At 38.9% G+C, this 23463-nt stretch overlaps 2 protein-coding genes across 9 annotated transcripts in view; one reads left to right on the forward strand and one right to left on the reverse strand.

Moving 5' to 3' along the window:
• F8 (coagulation factor VIII) overlaps window positions 1–23463 on the forward strand; it is a 126682-nt gene that overhangs the window by 66806 nt on the left and 36413 nt on the right. For all 4 annotated transcript variants that reach the window (XM_032398724.1, XM_032398722.1, XM_032398721.1 and 1 more), the window contains 2 exons: window positions 4299–7377; window positions 20914–21067. In XM_032398724.1, the coding sequence (XP_032254615.1) occupies window positions 4299–7377; window positions 20914–21067 (3233 nt within the window). The remainder of the gene's footprint in view (window positions 1–4298; window positions 7378–20913; window positions 21068–23463) is intronic.
• Window positions 1–23463, reverse strand: part of F8A1 (coagulation factor VIII associated 1) — a 92472-nt gene that overhangs the window by 50631 nt on the left and 18378 nt on the right. For 2 of the 5 annotated variants that reach the window (XM_032398731.1, XM_032398730.1), the window contains exon 4: window positions 16273–16338. The gene's annotated coding sequence lies outside the window, so the exon portion shown is untranslated. The other 3 variants (XM_032398727.1, XM_032398728.1, XM_032398729.1) reach the window with 2 other exon arrangements.

Here is a 23463-nt window from a genome sequence, read left to right on the forward strand (position 1 = left end):
CAGGTCATGATCCCAGGGTCCTGGGATCGAGCCCCGCCTCGGGCTCCCTGCTCCACGGGAAGCCTGCTTCTCCTTCTCCCACTCCCCCTGCTTGTGTTCCCTCTCTTGCTGTGTCTCTCTCTGTCAAATAAATAAAATCTTTAAAAAAAAAAAAAATAGAACGATCCAGCAATCCCACTTCTGAGTATATAGCCAAAGGAAATGAAATCATGATTTCAAAGACATATCTGCACTCCTGTGTTTATTGCAGCATCATTCACAATAGCCAATATATGGAAATAACCTAAGTGCCTATTGATGAATGAATGGATAAAGGAAATGTGATATATATAATGGAATATTATTCAGCCACAAAAAGGAGAAACCACCATTTATGACAATATGGATGAACTTGGAAGGCATTATGCTAAGTGAAATAAGCCAGACAAGGACAAATACTGTATGGAATCACTTATGTGGGAAGTCTAAAAAAAAAAAGGAAGAAGAAAAAGTCAAACTCATGGAAACAGATAGTAGAATGGTGGTTATATCATGTTTTGTAACCTACTTTGTTTCCTAATGATATATTCAATGTTTTTCTATATATACATCTAATAAATATAGACGAGCATAATTATTTTTAAAAGATTGCTTAATATTCCATACTAGGGATATTGTACTAGCCTTGGATGACCAAAGAGCTCTTGTCTATTGGAGCCTGAGATGTGCTCCTACCTACCTGTGATCAGCTGGGCTCTGTCTCTCTGGGTTACTTTGATAAAAACTAATTCCAAGATTGATAACAGCTTACAAAAATAATTAGTTCACTGAAAGCCCCGGTTATATCACTGAGGCAGGAGACTAACTGGTCTATATATTTGTAAGTCTCTAACTTGGCTGGGCATCTTATGTCTGTGTCAGAAGTTGGAGGAGGGGATTGGCAGCTGGTGTCTCCAAGGGAATTATAATTCTTTTAATTTTCTTCACAACTGTAACTATATCTTCTTTCTTATTTTAAATTTTGTACATGTAGAATTTCTTATTTTTATTTGGTTATTTTATTGTTTTTCATCAGAGTCAGCTCTTCTTTAAGCTCTTGGATTGAGATTTAATTAATTATAATGTTTTAAATTAACTTTTATTCATGTGTGTAATACAAAAAGTTGTTTTCATTACAAAATTTCAACAAGTACAGATATAACTTTTTTAAACTACTATTCCCAATCCCAGGCTCTTCTCAGAGTTTGGTGTATGTCATTCCAAACCTGTTTATGGAGTTTCATTTTCCCTTTTCTCAGTCAGTTGCTGTCCTTCTTAGGAAAAAAAAGGAACTGGTTATGTCTAAGTTATAACAGTAGAATTTTAAGAGTCAAAGACCTTATTTAAATTACTCATTTCAGCTCCAATCCTACTCTACTCTGACCCAACATGGTTTTTTTTCCTTCAAATTTTTATTTAAATTCTAGTTAGTTAGCATATAGGGTAACATTGGTTTCAGGAGTAGAATTCAGGGGCACCTGGGTGGCTCAATCAGTTGAGCATCTGACTCTTGGTTTCAACTCAGGTCATGATCTCAGGATGAGATCAAGCCCTGCAACGGGCTCCGTGCTTACCACAGAATCTGGTTGTCTCTCTCCCTCTTCCCCTCCCCCTGCTTGCTCTCTCTCTCTCAAATAAATAAAATCTTTTTAAAAAGGAGTAGAATTCAGTGATTCATCACTTACATACAACACCTAGTGCTTATCACAAGTGCCTCCTTAATACCTGTCACTCATCTAGCCCATCTCCCACCCACCTCCCTCCATCAACCCTCAGTTGTTCTCTAGTTTCTTATGGTTTGTTTGCCTCCCTCTCTTTTTCCCCCTCCCATATGTTCATCTGTTTTGTTTCTTAAATTCCACATGAGTGAAATCATATGATATTTGTCTTTCTCTGACTGACTTATTTCACTTACCGTAATGCACCCTAGCTCCATCCACGTCATTGTGAGTGCCAAGAGTTCATTCTTTTTGATGGCTGAGTAATATTCCATTGTGTATGTATACCACATCTTCTTTATCCATTCATCTGTCAGTGGACATGTGGGTCTGTCCATAGTTTGGCTATTGTTGATAGTACTGCCATGAACATCGGGGTACATGTAGCCCTTTGAATCTGTATTTTTGTATCCTTTGAGCTAACCTAGTTTTACACCATCAAAAATATCCTTTAAATGTTATGAAATTAGGCTCCCAATCCACAAACATATGTTCACTATGGAATCAAATAGGATTTCATTTCTTATTTTTATAACTTGTTTAATTGAAACTTCTAATTGTTTTACTGTTCTTATTATAATGTTTCCCCTTTAGTTATTCTCTTTTTTTTTTTTTTCAAGAGTTTTATCATACAATGTATTCTTTTTACTTAGAGACTGATCTCCTGGACCCATGCATCCTCATCCAGTCTGGGCTGGTTCTTTCTAGAATTGACTGAGTATCAGTTATTAACTTGGGACTTTTCTTCATCCTTCTTCAGTATAGGTGCCTCTTTCCTGGATGTCATCCTATTTTTTTAAATATACAATATACTCCTTTGTTTTGAAAACACACTTTCATCACTTCCTGAGATTGGTTGCTTTAGAAGTAGATTTTCTTTTTTTTTTTTTTTTTTTAAAGATTTTATTTATTTATTTGAGACAGAGAGAATGAGAGAGAGAGAGCACATGAGAGGGGGGAGGGTCAGAGGGAGAAGCAGACCCCCCGCCGAGCAGGGAGCCCGATGTGGGACTCGATCCAGGGACTCCAGGATCATGACCTGAGCCGAAGGCAGTCGCTTAACCAACTGAGCCACCCAGGCGCCCTTAGAAGTAGATTTTCTAAATCTTTGTATGATAGAAAATGTATTCTCATTTCGCATTTGATTATCTGGCTGCACACAGAGTGCAATGTGCATTAATTCTGAAATGCATTTGACCATAAAAACCTTTTCCATGGGCATCCCATTATCTTATAGGTCTCTATGGAAATATTCTTGGGGGAAAGTTTTCCCTTTGAGGGAAAGCTGGATTCAGTTAAGATTTTGCTTGCAAATGTCATGCAAGATGATGAGACTGTTAAGGTACCTGATGGGTTGCTTGGTAAATGTGTATTTTTTTTAACTTATGTTTATGTATCTACTTTACCACTATGAAATTCCTTCACTTGAATAATCCTGTTCATAGTAGAAATTAATATTGCTAGCCCTGTAGTGGAATTTTATATTATGTGTATCCTAAACCTAAGTCCTACTCCCTTGTGCTTACTTATCCTGCAAATTGATGACAGTGGAAGCTAGTCATTGTGTTATATGATTTGAATACTTTATATGATAGGATAGATACTATTAGCCTCATTTATAAATTAGAAAACTGGAGCTCAGAGAGCTCAGTTGACTTGCTCAAAGCCACAGCTGGTAAATGGTAGAGCTAGAATTTAAACCCAGGCAATCCGACTCTGAGAACCTGTGCCATTATGTTATATAGCAATAATAGCTAGCCTACATAAAATTTCATGAATTAAGTCATTATCATCATCAAAGAGTTCTGTGTGGGGGAGTCTGGGTGGCTCAATCAGTTAAGCATCCTACTCTTGGTTTCAGCTCAGGTCATGATCTCAGGGTGGTAAGATCGAGCCCCATGTCGGGCCCTGCACTCAGCACTAAGTCTCCTTGAGATTCTTTCCCCTTCCTTCTCCCTCCCCCTGTGCTCCTCCCCCAGCTCACATGCGCACTTTCTCTAAAATAAAAAAAATAAATCTTTTTAAAAAAAGATTTCTGTGTGACTATTAAAACTCCACTATTGGGGGCACCTGGGTAGCTCAGTCAATTCAACATCTGCCTTCGGCTCAGGTCATGGTCTCAGGGTCCTGGGATTGAGCTCCGCATCAGGCTCCCTGCTTGTGGGTAGTCTGCCTCTCCCTCTCCCTCTGCCCCTCCCCCCCAGCTCATGCTTGCACTCTCTCTCTCTCTCTCAAATAAATAAATAAAATCTATTTTAAAAAAAGACTCTCTACTAATGTGTATGTTAATTACATTTCTCCATTTTTATCCCAATATCCATTTTTAATCAAAGGCCTTTCTTGTAATTACAGACAGATATACCCAATAGCAGCAATGCAAAAACCACTTTCACTACCATTGTTGGACTGTTTATGTGCCAGGGATTTAACCTGATGACCTGTAATAAAATGATACTGACTAGTATTTTTTCATTATCTGGGAATAGAAGAGAACCACTAATACAGAACTTGCTTGGGACCTGGGTTGTAAGTAACCAGAGTCTTATTCTTCCTCATCTCCAGGTCTGTGGGTTCTGGGGTGCCACAACTCAGACTTTCGGAACAAAGGCATGACAGCCTTACTGAAGGTTTCTAGTTGTAACAGGAACATTGGTGATTATTATGAGGACACATATGAAGATGTTCCAATTTCCCTGCTGAATGAAAACAATGTCATTGCACCCAGAAGCTTCTCCCAGAATTCAAGGCACCCTAGCACCAAGCAAAAGCAATTCAAAGCCACCACAACTCCAGAAAATGACATAGAGAAGATTGACCCTCAGTCTGCAGAAAGAACACCGCTGCTTAAAGCACAGAGTGTCTCCTCTAGTGATTTGTTGATGCTGCTGGGACAGAATCCTACTCCACATGGATTATTCTTATCTGATCTCCAAGAAGCCACACATGAAGCTGATGGTCATTTACTTGGAGCAATAGAAGGAAACAAGGCCCCATCTGAAGTGGCAAGTCTCAGACCAGAGCTCCATCACAGTGGGGGCAGAGTATTTACTCCTAAGCCAGAACTGCAATTAAGATTAAATGAGAATTTGGGGACAACTGTAACAGTAGAGTTGAATAAACCTGATTTAAAGATTTCTAGTTCATCAGACAGTCTAATGACTTCACCAACAATTCCATCAGACAAGTTGGCAGCAAGTCCTGAAAAGACAGATTCCTTAGAACCCCCAAATATGTCAGTTCACTTTAATAGTCATTTAGGTACCATTGTGTTTGGCAAAAATTCATCTCACCTTATTCAGTCTGGTGTACCTTTGGGCTTGAGTGAAGGAGATAATGATTCCAAGTTGTTAGAAGCAGCTTTAATGAATAGTCAAGAAAGTTCACTGGGAGAAAATGTATTATCAATGGAGAGTAATAGGTTATTTAAAGAAGAAAGAGTTAGTGGACCTGCTTCATTAATCAAAGATAATGCTTTATTCAAAGTTAATATCTCTTTGGTAAAGACAAACAAGACATCAATTAACTCAACAATTAATAGAAAGACTCATGTTGATGTCCCAACATTATTTATTGAGAACAGTACATCAGTCTGGCGAGATACTATATTAGAAAGTAATACTGAGTTACAAGAAGTGACTTCTTTGATTCATAATGGAACATTTATGGACAGAAATATTACAGCTTTGGGGCTAAATCATGTGTCAAATAAAACCACTTCATCAAAAAATGTGGAAATGGCCCACCAAAGAAAAGAAGGCCCTGTGCCACTAGGTACAGAAAATCCAGATCTATCATTCTTCAAGATACCGTTCTTGCCAGATTCAGCAAATTGGTTAAAAAGGACCCATGGCAAGAACTCCCTAAGCTCTGAGCAAAGGCCCAGTCCAAAACAATTAACATCTTTAGGATCAGAAAAATCTGTGAAAGGTAAGAATTTTTTGTCAGAGGAGAAGGTGGTAATAGGAGAGGATGAATTTACAAAGGACACAGGACTCAAAGAGATGATTTTTCCAAAGAGCAAGAGCATATTTTTTACTAATTTGGCTAATGTCCAAGAAAATGATACATACAATCAAGAAAAAAAGTCTCAGGAAGAGATAGAAAGAAAGGAAAAATTAACCCAAGAGAATATGGTTTTGCCTCAGGTACATACAGTGATTGGCACTAAGAATTTCCTGAAGAACCTTTTCTTACTAAGCACTAAGCAAAATGTAGAAGGTTTAGATGAGCAGCCATATACTCCAGTACTTCAAGACACCAGGTCATTAAATGATTCAGCACATAGAGAAGGGATTCACATGGCCAACTTCTCAAAAATAAGGGAAGAAGCAAACTTGGGAGGCCTGGGAAATCAAACAAAGCAAATGGTAGAGAGATTTCCAAGCACTACAAGGATGTCTCCTAATCCAAGTCAGCATCTTATCGCTCAACGTGGTAAGCGGGCTTTGAAAGAACCCAGACTCTCACTAGGAGAAATAAAATTTGAAAGGTGGGTAATTTTGAATGACACCTTAACCCAGTGGTCCAAAAACATGAACCATTTGACCCAGGGCACCCTCACAAAGATAGAGTACAATGAGAAAGAAAAAAGAGCCATTACTCAGTCCCTCCTATCAGATTGTTCTATGAGGATTCATGGCCTTATTCAAATGAATGATTCTGCATTACCTATTGCAAAAGTATCAGCATTTCCATCAATTAGACATACAGATCTGACCAAGATCCCATTCCAAGACAACTCCTCTCATCTTCCAGCATCAGCCTGTAATTATACCTTTAGGGAGAGGAGTTCTAGGGTCCAAGAAAGGAGTCATTTCTTACAAGAAGCCAAAAGAAATAACCTTTCTTTAGCCTTCCTACCCTTAGAAATGATTGGAGGTCAAGGAAAGTTCAGCTCCATGGGGAAAAGTGCCACAAACCAACCCCCGTACAAGAAACTTGAAACCACTCTTCCCTTGAAACCAGGCTTGTCTAAAACATCTGGCAAAGTTGAATTACTGCCTAAAGTTCATGTTCATCAAGACTCTTTACCTACAAAAACTAGCAATGATTCTCCTGGCCACCTGGATCTCATGGAAAAGATCTTTCTTCAGAAAACACAGGGACCTGTTAAATTGAATAAAACAAATAGACCTGGAAAAGTGCCCTTTCTGAAATGGGCAACAGAAAGCTCTGAGAAGATTCCCTCCAAGCTGCTGGGTCCCCTTGCTTGGGATAACCACTCTGCTACCCAGATACCAAGAGAAGAGTGGAAATCCCAAAAGAAGTCACAGAAAAACACAGCTTTTAAGAGAAAGGACACCATTTTGCCCCTGGGCCCTTGTGAAAATAATCATTCAATAGCAGCAATAAATGAAGGACAAGATAAGCCCCAAAGAGAAGCCACCTGGGCAAAGCAAGGAGGGACTAGAAGGTTGTGCTCTCAAAACCCACCAGTCTCAAAACGCCATCAAAGGGAAATAACCCTTAGTACTCTTCAGCCAGAGGAAGACAAATTTGAGTATGATGACACCTTCTCAATTGAAATGAAGAGAGAAGATTTTGACATCTATGGTGAAGATGAAAATCAGGGCCTTCGCAGCTTTCAAAAGAGAACACGACACTATTTCATTGCTGCAGTGGAGCGTCTCTGGGATTATGGGTGAGTAAGAAACAGGTATGGGTGCATTGATTATTCCTCTGTCCTGCTAGTGCAACATTTGACTTTACCAGGTGCTGAAAGAATAGAAAAGGCACAGCTTATCTGCAGGAATGAGACTCCAAAGATTGCTTATAAAGGAAGGAAGAACCCTGAGATCCAGGTAGCAAAGTCTAGATGAAGCTACGGAGTAAATAGGAGGTTAGATGATGACACCAACAATGAAAGAGAATGATAAATCCAGAAGGCATGAAACTCTTACTCTAGTGAGATGGAGGAGAAAGGGGGCTTACAAAAGGGCACAGGAATCAGGGTCAAGAAGCATCAATGGGAAGCAGGAAGGAAGTCAACCTTATGAGCTGCAGGAGTAGTCTTAGTCTTGTGAAAAGGTTCTGAGAGAGGCAGGAGGAAGAAGTGAAGTGTGTGGTGAAGAGGTTGAGGATGCAGAGAAAGTTGTTTTCCATGGTACTGGGGATCCAGGTAGCAAAGTGGGAGGATGTGATTGTTAGGGGAGCAGAGGGAGGTTGGGCAAGGAAGAGAAAGCGCAGAGAAATTTGGAAGACAAGGAGACAGACGCTTAGGTGGCTCAGTCAGTTAAGCATCTGCCTTCAGCTCAGGTCATGATCCCAGGGTCCTGGGATCGAACCCTGCATCGGGCTCCTTCCTCAGCAGGGGAGTCTGCTTCTCCCTCTCCCTCTGCCTGCCACTCCCCCTGCTTGTGTTCTCTCTCTGTCTGACAAATAAATAAAATCTTTTAAATAAAATAAACTTAAGGAGAGTCAGTCAGTCAACAAATAATTTTTATTGAGCACCTACTTTATGCCAGACACATTTGTAGACACTGGGGTACAGTAAAGAAGAAGTTTACATTCATTTGGGGAGAGCAAGAGATAATTAGTAGAAAAATAAATAGGGAAATCTTGATGGTGCTATTCAAAAGACAGAATCAAATAATATGATACAGAGTGACTGGAGGTGTTACTTTAGCTGTGGTGGTCAGAGAAATCCTCTTTGTGGAATTGAGACCTAAATGATGATAAGAGGACAGCTGATGGAGCTCTGGGAGATGTTTCCAAGCAGAGGGAATAGAAAATACAAAGGCCCTGTGAATGGAACAAATCTGAGGAACAAAAAAGGACCAGTATGACTGGAGTACAGCAAAAACTGGGGGGAGGGGTTTATGGGAGACAAGGTAGTAAAGATGAGTAGTGGTCAGATCATAGAGGTCCTAGAGGAAGGTTAGGTGCCGTCTTCATTGCTCATTGTCACTGTCTGACCTTGCTCTCTACCTCAAATGGTCCCTTATTGCTGCATAGCAACTATAGAATATTTCCCTAGTCTACTGACTTTCCCACTGTCCTGGACCCCTTTCTTACATTTTCTACTTTTTCCTTAAATCTCCAACCCCTTTTACCCATTCTCCAACAGCCCTTCTCATTCATAGCTAATGCTTGTGCAGTGAACCTCCAGACTCCCAACACATTTATTGACATCTGTAACCATATACTGTCTTCATGCGTATGACAATAAATAGACTATGCACCTAAGGCCAACCTCTCCAGTTTCCTAGTCAACCATCTCCAGCTTTCCATTACAGTGCATTTTCATCTTATCCAATACTCAGTTCATAATCAAATTCTGGTTGTTTTTTGAAATTAAAGCCAATTGGATTCCTTGATGGATTAGATGTGGTTGTGAGAGAAAAAGATGAGTTAGGAATAACTTCAGTGTTTAGAGTAACTAAAAAGAAGGAATGGTCATTGACTGCCAAGGAAAAGGCTGGACAAACAGCAGGTTTTGGGAAGGGGCAGAAATTAAGAGACTACTTTTGTACATGGTAAGGTAGGGAGTTTATATGTGAATCTCAAGTTCAAAGAAGATATCTGAGATGGAGATATACAATTGGATTTTATCTGCATAAGAATAGACCATCATGAGAATGAATGTAAACAGAAAAGAGGAGAGTTCAAAGAACTAATAACCAGAGCAGTCTAACATTTAAAGGTCAGGGAAATGAAGAACCAGCGAAGTTGAAAGAGAAAGATTGGCATGAGGTTAGTAGAAAAATGAAGGAAAATTGGTGTCAGAGAGACCAGGTGAGAACACACATCAAGGATGGAGTAATCAACTATCATATACTACTGAGAGTTCAACTAAGATGAGGACTGAGAATTAGTAATGTAAAGACCAACAGTGGCCTTGAAAATGTAGTTTTTATGGAATAATAGAGATAAAAGACTTTTTGGAGTGGTTTAAAGAAAGAATAGGTGGAAAAGAATCCAGCTACTTCTCTCCATCTCAGTGGCTACCATTCTGGTCTAAATCATCCTCAACTCTCACCCAAATTATTGTAATAGCCTCTTAACTAGACTTGCAGCTTCCAGCGTGGCCCTTTTCCAAACACAGCAGCTAAAGCAAATTTTCAAATTGTGATTCTGATTATTGTTCTCTGCTCCAAACCTCCCAGTGGATTTCCTTCTCACCCTTAGTAAATTCCAAAGCCCTCATCATGGCCTTCAAGTTTCTGAGATTTGACCCTCTGAAACCTCTCTGATCTCTTCTACCATTGTTTCTTGCTCACTCTGTTCCAGCCACACTGGCTTCATTGTTCTTCCTCAAATGCAAAAAATGTATACCTTTCTATAGGCCTTTGCACTTTGTGTCTCGTCCTCTGATATCCTGCTATTCATTCTTTCACTTCCTCCAGGTTGCTGCTTAAGTTTCATTTTATCAGGCTTTCCCTGAACACTGTATATACATACAGCTCCTGCCACACTTTTTCAGTGAACTTACTAGCACCTGAAATAGTATACATTTACTTGTCTATTGTCTATGTTCCCCAACTAGAAAGTAAGTTCATTGAGAACACAAATTTTGAAGGTGTTGTTCAATGGTATATCCCCAGAACCTTAAACAGTGCCTGGCATGTGATAGATACTCAAATATCTGTTGAATAAATTAGTAAATGATGGATGTAGGGAGGCAAGAGCAGGTCTTTTTATGTATGTCTGAACTCCAGAGAGTACCAAGTAAACAGTAACACAAGTTCCATGGGCAAGAATAGAGAGGCAGGGAGACCAGTTAAGAGGCGATTATAATCATCCAGGTAAAAGAAGACAGATTATTTAGACCAAAAGAGTGGTGGTAAAAATCAAAAGAAACAGAAAGATGTTGAGCATAATTTGAGGATAAGCAGACAGGATTTGCTGTTAGATTCAATATGGGGGGAATAGGGAGAAAGGACTCAAAGAAGATTTTTAGTTTTTTTCTTAAGCAACTAGGTGGATGATGGTGACATTTAATGAGATGTGGAAGGCTTGAGATAGAACAGATTTATTTGAGGAAACACTCAAGGGTCTGTTTTGAACATACTTCGTTTGAGATGCCCACTAGACCTCCAGTGGAGATGTTGAGTAGGCAGTTGGATATATGAGTCTGGAGTCCAAGGAAGAGGTCCATGCTAAAGATGAATAAATTTGGGAGTTATAAGCATATTGACAGCATTCAGATAAGACTTGTTGGTATTATCAAGAGAGTAAAAGTAGATGTAAGCAATGCCCACTTTAAGCTGGGTCCCCAAAGGTCTATATCCTCAAGGTAACAGTAAACCAGTTAACTCACTTCATTGACGTGCAAATTTCTATTCTTAATGCCTGCAGACATCTGGCAGAAGAAAACATAAAACCTCTCAACATCCTAGGCCTCAACTTATTTTCACAAATATTTCAGATACAATGTCCAGAACACAAAGATAAAGGGTACAAAACAAAACGAAAAAAATAAATAAGAAGCCACAGAAACAATAGAGAGCCAAAACAAACTCAGAGACTTAAGATCTAGGAATTGTATACAGTTATTAAAACACTTATGCATCATGTAGAAAGAATTGGTGAACTAGTAGGTAAGTAAAATGAAATAGTATGGAATGCAGCATGCAGAGATTTTTCAAATGGAAAATACAAAAGAGATAATAAAAGACTATGGCCAACTGTATTTTCCAAAAATGGATGTGCCAATATGTTCTGTCCTATATGCTCTTGTACAGTATGACCTTGCCATTCTCCAATTCAAGAGGTAAGATGTAGTCCCCCTCCTCTTGATCTGGCCTGGCATTAGGACTCATTTGTGACCAATATAACAGAAATTTGTGACCTATAGATGTGGTGGAAGTGATGCTGGTTCAGAAAATACTGTGTAGCTTACATCTAGTTCTCCTGAGATGCCCTCTCTGGAAGAAGCCCAGCCGCTATGTAAGAAATCTGATTACCCTGGTGCTGTCATGCTGGTGATGTCACATGTAGGCCTTCTGGTCAAGAGTCCCAGAGAGTCTAGCTTTCCATTCTCCACCAAGGCACCAGGCACGTGAGTGAAGTCATTTTGGACCCTCCAGATAAACCCAGATGCCAGCTGAATACCACTGAATCACTACATTTGACACCAGGAGGAGCAAAACTATGACCTAGCCAAGCACTGCTAGAATTCGGACTTAACAGAATTGACAAGTATAATACAATGGTTGCTGTTTTAAGCCATTAAAGTTTTGAAGTAGTTTGTGATACAGCAACAGATAACCAGAGGAGACTTAAAGGATAGAGTGTGAAGGATTTACTTATTTTTTTATTTACTTATTTTTAATTGAAATCTCAGAAGGAAAGGAAAGAGTGATTAAAGGAGAAGCTATATTTGAAGAGGTAAGGACTGAATATTTTCCAAAATTAAAAAAAGTCATCAATGCACAGATTCAGGAAGCTCAACAAATCCCAAACAGGATGAATTAAAAAAATCAACACCTAGGCATTTTTCATCAGAGTGAAACTTCAGAAAACCCAAAAGTCTTAAAAGCAGCCAAAGAAAAAATACAGCATACATTCAAACAAGATACAGAAAGATGACTTTTCAATAGTGCTAATTAAACATAGAAAACAGGGGAATGATATCTAGAAGGCATTGAAATACAATAACTGCCCATCAAAAATATGATTCAAAAATCAAGGCAAAATAGAACATTTTCCAACAAATAGAAACAGAGAAATCTCACCCTAGCAAAAACCCACTAAAAATATTCTAATGATGTACTTGAGACAATAGGAAAGTGATACTGAATGAAAGAGGTGAAAGGCAAGAAGGACTAAAAAAGAAAGGGTAAATATATGGGTAAATATAAATATTGTTTGTATAAACTGTGGTAAAATGTTTTATGAGCTCTAAGATATAATTGCTTTTTTCGCAATGGGTTTGCCACCTAAACACAGGTGTCATGAAAACCACCCCTATTTTAGAAAGGAAAACCACCCCTAAATTGGAAAGGAAAAACTCATATCAACACTGTCATCCTTGGACACGTAAATTTGGTCAAATCCACCACTCCTGGCCATCTGATCTACAAATGTGGTGGGATCAACAGAAGAACCATTGAAAATTTGAGAAGGAGACTGCTGAGATGGAAAAGAGCTCCTTCAAGTATGCCTGGGTCTCAGACAAACAGAAGGCCAAAAGTGAGTGTGGTCATTTTTGGTATCTCCCCTTGGAAGCTGGAGACTAGCAAGTATTATGTGACTATCATTGATGTCCCAAAACACAGAGACTTCATCAATAACATGAGGACAGGCACATCTTAGGCTGACAGTGCTTCCTAATTGTTGCTGCTTATGTTGATGAACTTGAAGCAGATATCTCCAAGAATGGGCAGACCCATAAGCATGGCCTTCTGGCTTACATACTGGGTGTGAAACAACTAATTGTTGTTTACAAAATGGATTCCATTGAGCCACCCTACAGCCAGAAGAGATATAAGGAAAATGTTAAGGAAGTCAGCACCTATATTAAGAAATTTGGCTACAACCCCAACACAGTAGCATTTGTGCCAATTTCTGGCTAGAGTGATGACAAAATGCTGGAGCCAAGTGCTAACATGCCTTGATTCAAGAAATGAAACATCACCCACAAAGATAGGGCGCCTGGGTGGCTCAGTCGTTAAGCGTCTGCCTTCGCTCAGGTCATGATCCCAGAGTCCTGGGATCCAGCCCCGCATCGAGCTCCCTGCTTAGCCGGAAGCCTGCCTCTCCCTCCCTCACTCCCTCTGCTTGTGTTCCCTCTCTCACTGTGTCTCTCTCTGTCAAATAAATAAAAATAAAATCTTAAAAAAAAAAAATAGCTATGTAAGACTGATGAATCACAGACCTGTACCCTTGAAACAAATAATACATTGTATGTTAATAATAAAAATTAATTAAATTTTTAAAAAGATAGCTATGCCAGTGGAACCATGCTGCTTGAAACTCTGGATTGCTTCCTGTCAGCAGATCATCCAACTGACAAGCCCCTTTGTCTGCCCCTTTAGTATGTCTACAAAATTGGTGGTATTAGTACTCTCCTTGTGAGCTGAGTGGAGGTGTGTTCTCAAACCTGGCATGGTAGTCACCTTTGCTCCAGTCAGTGTTACAACTGAAGTCAAGTCTGTCAAAATGCACCATGAAGCTTTGAGTTAAGCTTTTCCTGAAACAGTATGGGCTTTGATATCAAGAACGTATCTGTCAGGGTTGCCTGGCTGGCTCAGTCAGTGGAGCAGGCGGCTCTTGATCTTGGGGTTGTGGGTTCGAGCCCAACGTTGCACATAGAGATTACTTAAAAATAAAATCTTAAAAAAAAGAATGTATCTATCAAAGGTGTTTGTTGTAGTAATATGGCTGGTGACAGCAAAAATGACCCACCAATGGAAGTAGCTGGCTTCTCAGCTCAGGTGATTACCCTGATCCATCTGGGCCAAATGAGTGCTGGCTATGCACGTGTGCTGGATTGTCATACACCTCACATTGCTTGCAAGTTTGCTGAGCTGAAGAAGATTGATTACTGTTCTGGGAAGAAGCTGGAAGATGACCCCAAATTCTTGAAATTTGTTGATATAGTTCCTGTCAAGCCCATATGTATTGGGTGCTTCTTTGGATATCCTCCTCTGGGCCATTTTGCTCTTCATAACATGAGACAGACCATTGCTGTGGGTGTCTCAAAGACTTCTGTGGCTAACAAGGTCACAAAGTCTGCTCAAAAAGTTAAACGAATGTAATCCCTAATATCTGCCACCTCAGTCTTAATCAGTGGTGGAAGAACAATCTCAGAACTATCTCGATTGGCCATATAAGTTTAGTAGTAAAGGACTGGTTAATGATAATGCATCATAAATCCTTTGGAAGAAGAGAACGTTTTATGGGCCATTTGTTATTTTGTGTGTCACAATTTTAAGCTATTTATTTTAAAAATCAACACTTTTTAATGGAAACAACTTGACTGAAGATTATCCCAGAGCATGTGAACTTGAAAAACATTTAGGTTAGTTTCTGTCTTTTCAAAAATTTTAGATTGCCCAATCCTTATAAGTGCTGGCCTTCAAACCAACTAAATAAAGCATTTTTACAAATTAATTTTAGCAATACTATCCAGATGTAGAAAAACTTGTCACATCTACATTTATATAGATATATGGACACACAGAAACACAAAGATCTTACAACTTTTCTTTTTGCTAATATTAATGGAGAGGACATTTAGGCTTAATTTCCAAGAACCTCCCTCTGTCCCTTTTTCTTCCTTCTGATGAGATACTCCTCCCTAAAGTTTTCATGTCAAAAGACGGCTCTCAAGTCCTAGATAAGATGGAAATAGAAAATTTACATCACAGTGGTGCCTGGGTGGCTCAGTTGGTGAAGTGTCTGCCTTGGCTCAGGTCATGATCCCAGAGTCCTGGGATCGATTCGGGCTCCTTGCTCAGCGGGGAGCCTGCATCTCCATCTCCCTCTGCTGCTCCCCCTGCTTGTGCTCTCTCTCTCTGATAAATAGATAAATAAAATCTTTTAAAAAAAGAAAATTTACAACCCAAAGGCACAGATTAAGTGCAGGATAATTCTGTTTCCAGTGTCCTGATCTTTTCAAGCATTTTGAGAGGAATCAGCAGAGGTTTGGAGGATTGGCAAAAAGGGAAAGTGAACTTTGAACTTCTAGAACTTCTTTGACCCTGCAGAGATTTGCAAAGCAAAAACAGTTGTCTCCAATTCCCCCAAAGAACTGGGTTGTAGGCTTTGCTTTGCCACCTTGCTAAGTATCTGCAACTTCTGGTACTATAGTTCTTATACTTAAAACAAGCTGGCTTGCTCAACTCTCTGGATACAAAGGATCCCATTTGTTTAGCTAGGCCTTTGAGTTTCTCAGAGCCAAACTAATACCTAAGCCTTTTGGCTTCTGAGATACTTTCTTTATGACAGCCTTTACCTCATATGCAACAGTAACTATGGAAACAGAACCGTGGACACCAGCAGTACCCAGCAAACTAGGGACTGGGGACAGGCTTAAACCAGTAGGCCTAAAAGAATGGAGACTGCAGACTGATTCCAAACAAATAGAGAATTGCAGCTGCCACCAACAGTTCCCAATGTGGAATCTGGGGAATAATTCCAAACCAATGGGGAATTGCAAACTAAACCATCAGGAATTCCCAACATGGAATCCAGGGACAAAACCGAAGACTGTAGTTTAAATGTTACTGCAGACTGGCCATTAGAAGGCCTTTGTGCACCTCCGGCAATTCCCAGCATGGACTAAACCAGGAGACTCCATTAATAGAGACAGCAGATTAGAACTGAGGAAAGGACTAAACCAGCAAAAGACTGCAGACTGGAAATGGGGAAGGGATTCCAACATGGAATTGTGGACTGGACCAAGGGCTGAAGACTGGCTCTTCCTTAGAGCCTCCTGTCAGTCTAGACTGACCCATTAACCCTGGATTGGAAAGCTAATTAGATGGGGAGCTTGAAAACAAAAAGCGGAAATCAACTGAGGAACTGACCAATGACCCTTGGAAACAGCAAGACAGACAGTGAACTTAAAAGGGTTCATGGGGTGCCACACCTGTGCTTCTTGTTGCTTCTGAATGCCATCAGAGGTTCACTTTGGATCCCATTGCTGCCACCAAATCTGTTAAAAAAACAATATTAAATCAAATAAATCAGCTTATTAAGTGATTATGAATCAGGCAACATCCTATCTAGCAAGTAGAGAGATGCTCTGAGTGGTACAAAATGGAAGTGGTACAAAACGGGTTTTTCTAGGCAGGAGGGTGGGGCAAGGAGGTTATTAGCACAAGAAAAGGGTCATTTCAGCCCAGGATCTCTTCTATTTGGGGAGAAGGGAACAGTAGGATTTTTATCATGCAGATGACCTCACTAGTGCTGATCTGGAAATCTCAGACTGACTGTTAAAAGGTCACATTCCTGGGATTGGTTGAGACTGTGAGCCTTGATTTGCTGTTGGGGGCGGGGGACAAATGACTCCAATTTGGGCTTTTTTAAAACAAAACAAAATACAACTAGATGCTGTTTCCAAGGTACACATCTAAAACATGAGTATAAAAGGCTGAAAGTAAAAGGATGGAAAATGGCATGCCTTGCAAATATTAGCCAAAAGAAAGGTAGTGGGTCTTCTGCTTCTGGGTAGAGAATAGGTCATGGCAGGCTAACACTCCTGCTGCAACAACTATAAAAACTAGATAAACTTTAAAAATCCATATTTTAAAAATCTTTGGAGAGCTGTGGAGCAATAAGAATTAGATGCACTAAAATTTAAGTGGGAGAGGACCACCTAGTTGCAGTGATGATCATTAGTTGTTTTCTTTCTTGGTGGGCTTTGCTGAAATGTCTTAAGTGCTGAGGGACCAAAGACTTTCTAAGCTCTCAATCAAAAGTCTAAGAGGGCCATGCCTGAGAAACAGGGATAATTAATATTTTAAAGAAAATAGTGGAAAGATGGACAATACTTGATGTGGGGCCACGAGCGAATGGTCAAGAAATAATTCTTGAGATGTTTTAAGTGTAAAAAGGTGCATTTTCTATAACATGAAGCTGGTGGTTATATGCTTAGGCTTAAGGGGGCGGGATGTGCAGGGAGTATTAGATCATAAATGTCTTCTTCAAATTTCTACTTGTAAAACTGTCACATTTCTCTGGTGCTTATCATTCAGCTCAATATTAACTATTGGAGAGATGTACAGGCAGTCATGAGACCATTTAAGAATGTAGCAACCAGCACATATTTGATCTTTATTGGAACTATGCAGGCTATAGGTCAGCCTTCTGGGCTAAAGGTGAACATTTTTCTGCTTCTATCCCTCATCATACTGATAAGAAGGTGGAGAATTACAGTTGGAAATTGGAATCTATTTTCAAAAACTCAAATTGTCATTCTAAAATATTGGAAAATACAACATCTAAAATTAAAAACTCATTGGATGAGTATAATTTCAGGCAAACACTGCAAAAGACAGGATTAGGGTCAAGCAAATATATCCAAACTGAAGCATAGGAAGGAAAAAAATGAAAAGAACAGAATAGAGTATAAGAGACAGGTGAGAGAAACACTCTCAAATGATACAGCATAAATATAATTGGAGTCCTTGGAGGAGAGCATGTAGAAAATGGGACAGGAAAAAAATTGAATGTCTAAAAATTTTCCAAAACTGATGAACCATGTCAAGTCACAGATTCAATAAGCTAAGTATACCCAAAGCATATTAAGTACAAAGAAAATTGCATGTAGGCAAATAATCAAACTTAAGAAAACTAAGGATAAAGAGAAAATATTAAAAACCAGAGGGAAAAATATACATTGCGTCCATAGGAACAATAAGACTGATAGCCAACTTTTCAGTCAAACTACTAAAACAACACTGTCCAATAGAACTTTCTGTGATGATGGATATGTTGTAGATCTTCACTAATATGGTAACTACTAATCATATGTGGCCATGGAGTACTTGAAATGTAGCTAGTGTGATTGAAGAATTGAATTTTAATTGTATTAAATTTAATTAGTTTAAATAGTCACACATAGCTGGTGGCTACCCATTTGACAGCACAATACTAGAAGATAACAGAATGATATCTTTAAAATGAAAAATACTGAAAGAAAAATGCTAACCTAGAATTCTAAACCCAGAGAAAACATTTCAAAATGAAATTGAAATAAAGATGTTTTTAGAAAAACAAAAGCTGAGAGACTTTGACACAATAGACTGGTGCTAAAAAGTGCTGGGACATTTTAATATCCATATGGAAGAACATTAAATTGGATCCCTAACTTAGACCATACAAAAAACCCACTCACATTGGGCTGTAAGTCTAAATGTAAGCATAAAACTATAAATCTCTTAGAAAGAAAAATAAGAGACTATCTTAATAGCCTCAGGGTAGGGAGAGAATTGACATAGAAAAAGCACTAACCATGAAGGATTTTTTTGATAAATTTCACTACATTAAAATTATGAACTATGCTCATCAAAATATAAAAAAAAGAATGAAAAGATTATCCACAGAATGTGAGATATTTGCAGCACAAAAGGCCAACAAGGATTCATATCAAGACTGTATAGAGGGTTGCCTGGATGGCTCAGTCAGTTAAGCGTCTGCCTTCGGATCAGGTCATGATCCCAGGGTCCCGGGATCGAGCCCCGCATCGGGCTCCCTGCTCGGCGGGAAGCCTGCTTCTCCCTCTCCCACTCCCCCTGCTTGTGTTCCCTCTCTTACTTTATTTCTCTCTGTCAAATAAATAAATAAAACCTTTTTAAAAAAAGACTGTATAGAGTACTTCTTTGATTCAATAAGAAAAAAAGATTACCCAATAGAAAAATTGGCAAAAACAACAATAACATCAACTTGGATAGGCATTCCAAAAACAGGAAATTCAAATAGCTAGTACTCACAAGAAAAGATGCTCAACCTCATTATTAATCAGGGAAATGTGAGATAAAACCACAGAGACACTGCTGTGCAACCACTAGAATGGGCAAAAGTGTAAAAACAGTATCGAGTGCCTGTAAAGATTTGGAGTGAATGGAACTCTCATACATTGCTGACAAAAATGGAAAATGGCACAGCCACTTTGGAAAACAGCATGGTAGTAGCTACCAAAGCTGAACATATGTATACTCAGCAATTCCACTCCTAGATATGTGCCCCACAGAAATGCATATATACATTCACCAAAAGATGTGTATAAGACGGTTCATAGCCAGGGAGAAAAAAGAAGATTCATAGCAGGAACAGGACTGTTTAAGCATCAAAAATTAGAAATGACTCAAATGTTCATAATTTTGGTATATTCACACAATGGAATACAAACTGTAGCTGCACACGACTATGTAGATGAATTTTACAACCATAATGCTGAGTGAAAGAAGCCAGAAACAAAAGAATATACAATATGGTTCTATTTACATCAAAAACAGGCAAAACTAAACTGTATTCTTTAGGGAAGTGTACGTAGCGGTAAAATAAACTGTATTCTTTAGGGAAGTGTACATAGCAGTAAAATTGTGAAGAAAAGCAAAGAAATAATTATCATAAACATCATAATGGGGGTTACCTTTAGTGGGGAGGAAGTACAGAGTGAGCCTTCCGTGTTGCTGGTAATGTTCTTCTTGATCTGGATGGTGGTTACATTTTTATACCAAAACATTTATATTTTATGTACTTTATTGTATAATTTTAGTTCACAATTTTAACAGATTTTTAAAAAGATTTTATTTATGGGGCGCCTGGGTTAGGGGAGTGTCAGGGAGAAGGAGAAACACACTCCCCATGAGCAAGGAGCCCAAAGCGGGGCTCAATCCCAGGACCCTGGGATCATGACCTGAGCTGAAGGCAGATGCTTAATCAACTGAGCACCCAGGCACCCCTTAACAGATTTTCTAACTTTTTTTAAATTTGTTTGTTTGTTTATGTCATCTCTACACCCAACGTGGGGCTTGAACTTATAACCCTGAGATCAAGAGTCACAGGTTCTACTGACTGAGCCAGCCAGGTGCCCCCAGGTGTTTTTTTAAGTAAAGAAAAGTAGTCCAAGGATTGAACCCTGGGGCTGTCTTATACTGAGAATATGTTTATGAGTCCTACATACATTTAACATTCAACAAATATTTTTTGACCACCTACTATGTGCCAGACACTTGTTCCAGCTGCTGGGAATACAGCAGTGGACAAAACAGACAAAATCCCTGCTTTCATGGAACTTACATCCTAGTGAAGCCTGGAGAGAGAGTATGTCAGGAAGATGGGGTGGTTAACTATGCAAAATGTTGCTTAGTTGTCCAAAAAGATGAAGACATAACAAAATTGATTATCAGCTTTAATAAGCCACTCACATGATTTGGATAGTGTCTCAATATTAGTGTCTCAATATGGATGATCTTCATCTAGATCTCTTTTGTGAGCTCTCAACCTCTGTATTTGCCAATTTAATTTACATAGCTGTCCCATGTGTTTAAAACTGTATACCCCCACCTACTTCTCCAGGGTTGCCTATTCTCAGTGAGTTGCATCACCATCCATCCACTTGCCCAAATCAGAAACCTGGAAGTACCTTTAATTCTTCTTTCTTCCTTCTCTGCTCCAATTCATCATCAGTTCTATGACAAGTGTCTCAAATACAGGGAGGGCAAGAATGTGAGATGTTTTTGGTCCATGAAGATATTGCTTTTCCTCTGCTTTTTTTTCCCAGGGCTCAAGGTATGGATGTCCCTCAGTTCAAGAAGGTGGTTTTCCAGGAATTTACTGATGGATCCTTTACTCAGCCCTTATACCGTGGAGAACTAAACGAACACTTGGGACTCGTGGGACCATATATAAGAGCAGAAGTTGAAGACAATATCATGGTGAGTTGAGGACAGTTGAAAGTTATAAGAAAATTAATCCTACATATATATTTTTGTTTCTGATTATAAAAATAATGTATTCTTACTTTTGAAGAATTTTAAAGTATAGAACATAAAGAAGTTGAAAAATAATCCCATAACTACCATTTTGGTGTATGTTCTCTTTGTCCTATGTATTCTTCTCTTTATGTGTTCAAAATTATACAGTGTGTAATTTTACCTTTTCTTTTTTTTAAAGATTTATTTATTTATATTAGAGAGAAAGAAAGAGCAAGAGTAGGAGGGGCAGAGGGAGAGGGAGGGAGAATCCCAATACAAGGCTGAATCCCACCACCCCGAGATCACAACCTGAGCCAAAACCAATTGTCGGAGGCTTAACCGACTGTGCCACCCAGGCGCCCTTCTACCTCTTCTTTTTTGACTAAATATCATATTGTAAATATTTCTTATGTCATTAGAAAGACTTTCTAAATATCTTTTTTTAATGATGGCATAATAGTCTATTACGTGAATTTATGGTATACTTAGCCATTTACTTTGAACAACTTTTAAATAGTTTGTTATGTTTTCACTAGTTTGATAATGCTGCATTCACAACCCTTTTCCTAGGACAAAATTCCAGAAGTGCAATGTACATGAACATTTTAAGACTTTCTCTAATGAATTATCTGTTAATGTCCTTTGCACATTTGACCTTTTGAGGGGGTACTTATCAATTTATATTACCTTATATGCTATATATTTTTCCAAGTTTGTCATCTTTTAATTTTATTTATAGTGGTTTTTTGAAATAAAACAGGTTTGAATTATTGGTAGTAACCCATAAATCTTTCCTTTATGACACATACCTTTTATGTTTATAAAAATCCTTCCCTATAGAAAGATTTTTTTTTCTTAAAATCACTTATACTTTCGGGCGCCTGGGTGGCTCAGTTGGTTAAGCGACTGCCTTCGGCTCAGGTCATGATCCCGGAGTCCTGGGATCGAGTCCCACATCGGGCTCCCGGCTCAGCGGGGAGCCTGCTTCTCCCTCTGACCCTCTCCACTCTCATGCTGTTTCTCTCTCTCTCTCTCAAGTAAATAAATAAATAAAATCTTTAAAAAAAAAAAAAAAAAAAAATCACTTATACTTTCTTCAACTTTATTTTACAGTTTAATTGCTTAACATTTAACCTTTTAATCCCTAAGTAATTCCTGTAGACTAGAAGTGATTTTGGTGCATTGTGTGAGCTAAAAATGAAAGTAGTTTTATTCTTTTTTTTTTTTAAAGATTTTATTTATTTATTTGAGAGAGAGAGAATGAGAGAGAGCACATGAGAGGGGGGAGGGTCAGAGGGAGAAGCAGACTCCCTGCCGAGCAGGGAGCCCGATGCGGGACTCGATCCAGGGACTCCAGGATCATGACCTGAGCCGAAGGCAGTCGCTTAACCAACGGAGCCACCCAGGCGCCCGAAAGTAGTTTTATTCTTTTCCAAAAATAGTCATCCATTGGCCCAATTGATTATTTACATTAAGGATATAGAAGGATCTAAAATTATGGGATTGTGAGCAATTCTTTTTCTGTTTTGGTTCTTATTTTAGTTTACATATGTCCTATGAAACATGTATAATTTTTTGAAATCTGAAGTCTTTTTTAAAGATCATATGCTTCTTCTTTGCCGATTCGGATGCCTTTTAATTCTTTTTGTTGTCTGATTGCTGAGGCTAGGACTTCTAGTACTATGTTGAACAGCAATGGTGAGAGTGGACATCCCTGCCGTGTTCCTGACCTTAGGGGGAAAGCTCTCAGAAAAATGAAGGGGGGGAAATCGGAGGGCGAGACGAACCATGAGAGACTATGGACTCTGAGAAACAAACTGAGGGTTCTAGAGGGGAGGGGGGTGGGGGGATGGGTTAGCCCGGTGATGGGTATTAAGGAGGGCACATACTGAATGGAGCACTGGGTGTTACACGCAAACAATGAATCATGGAACACTACATCAAAAACTAACGATGTAATGTATGGTGATTAACATAACATAATAAAATAAAATTAAAAATAAATAAATAAATAAAGATCATATGCATTCATCCTGGAATTGTCATAAGAACCATATGTGTTAAATCTTGGGCTTATGCTCTCTTAAAACCCCTGGGGTGATATTTTCCCTTTTATTTTTCAATTGCTTTTAAGTATTTAGGAATTTTCTCTTTTGCAACTTTGAGTTCATGCTTTAAATATTTTAGAGTTCAAAAATTCCTCAGTTTCAAAAAAAAAAAAAAATTCCTCAGTTTCCTCCCTAGATAGACCCTTAGGTTTGGTCCTGACAACACCCGTCCTCTGTACCACTTCCTTTGGGTATTAAGAACTTGGATAGGGTGCCTGGGTGGCTCAGTCGTTAAGTGTCTGCCTTCAG

The sequence above is a fragment of the Phoca vitulina genome, unplaced genomic scaffold (assembly GCF_004348235.1).
Source record: "Phoca vitulina isolate PV1807 unplaced genomic scaffold, GSC_HSeal_1.0 scaffold119, whole genome shotgun sequence".
Lineage (NCBI taxonomy): Eukaryota > Metazoa > Chordata > Mammalia > Carnivora > Phocidae > Phoca > Phoca vitulina.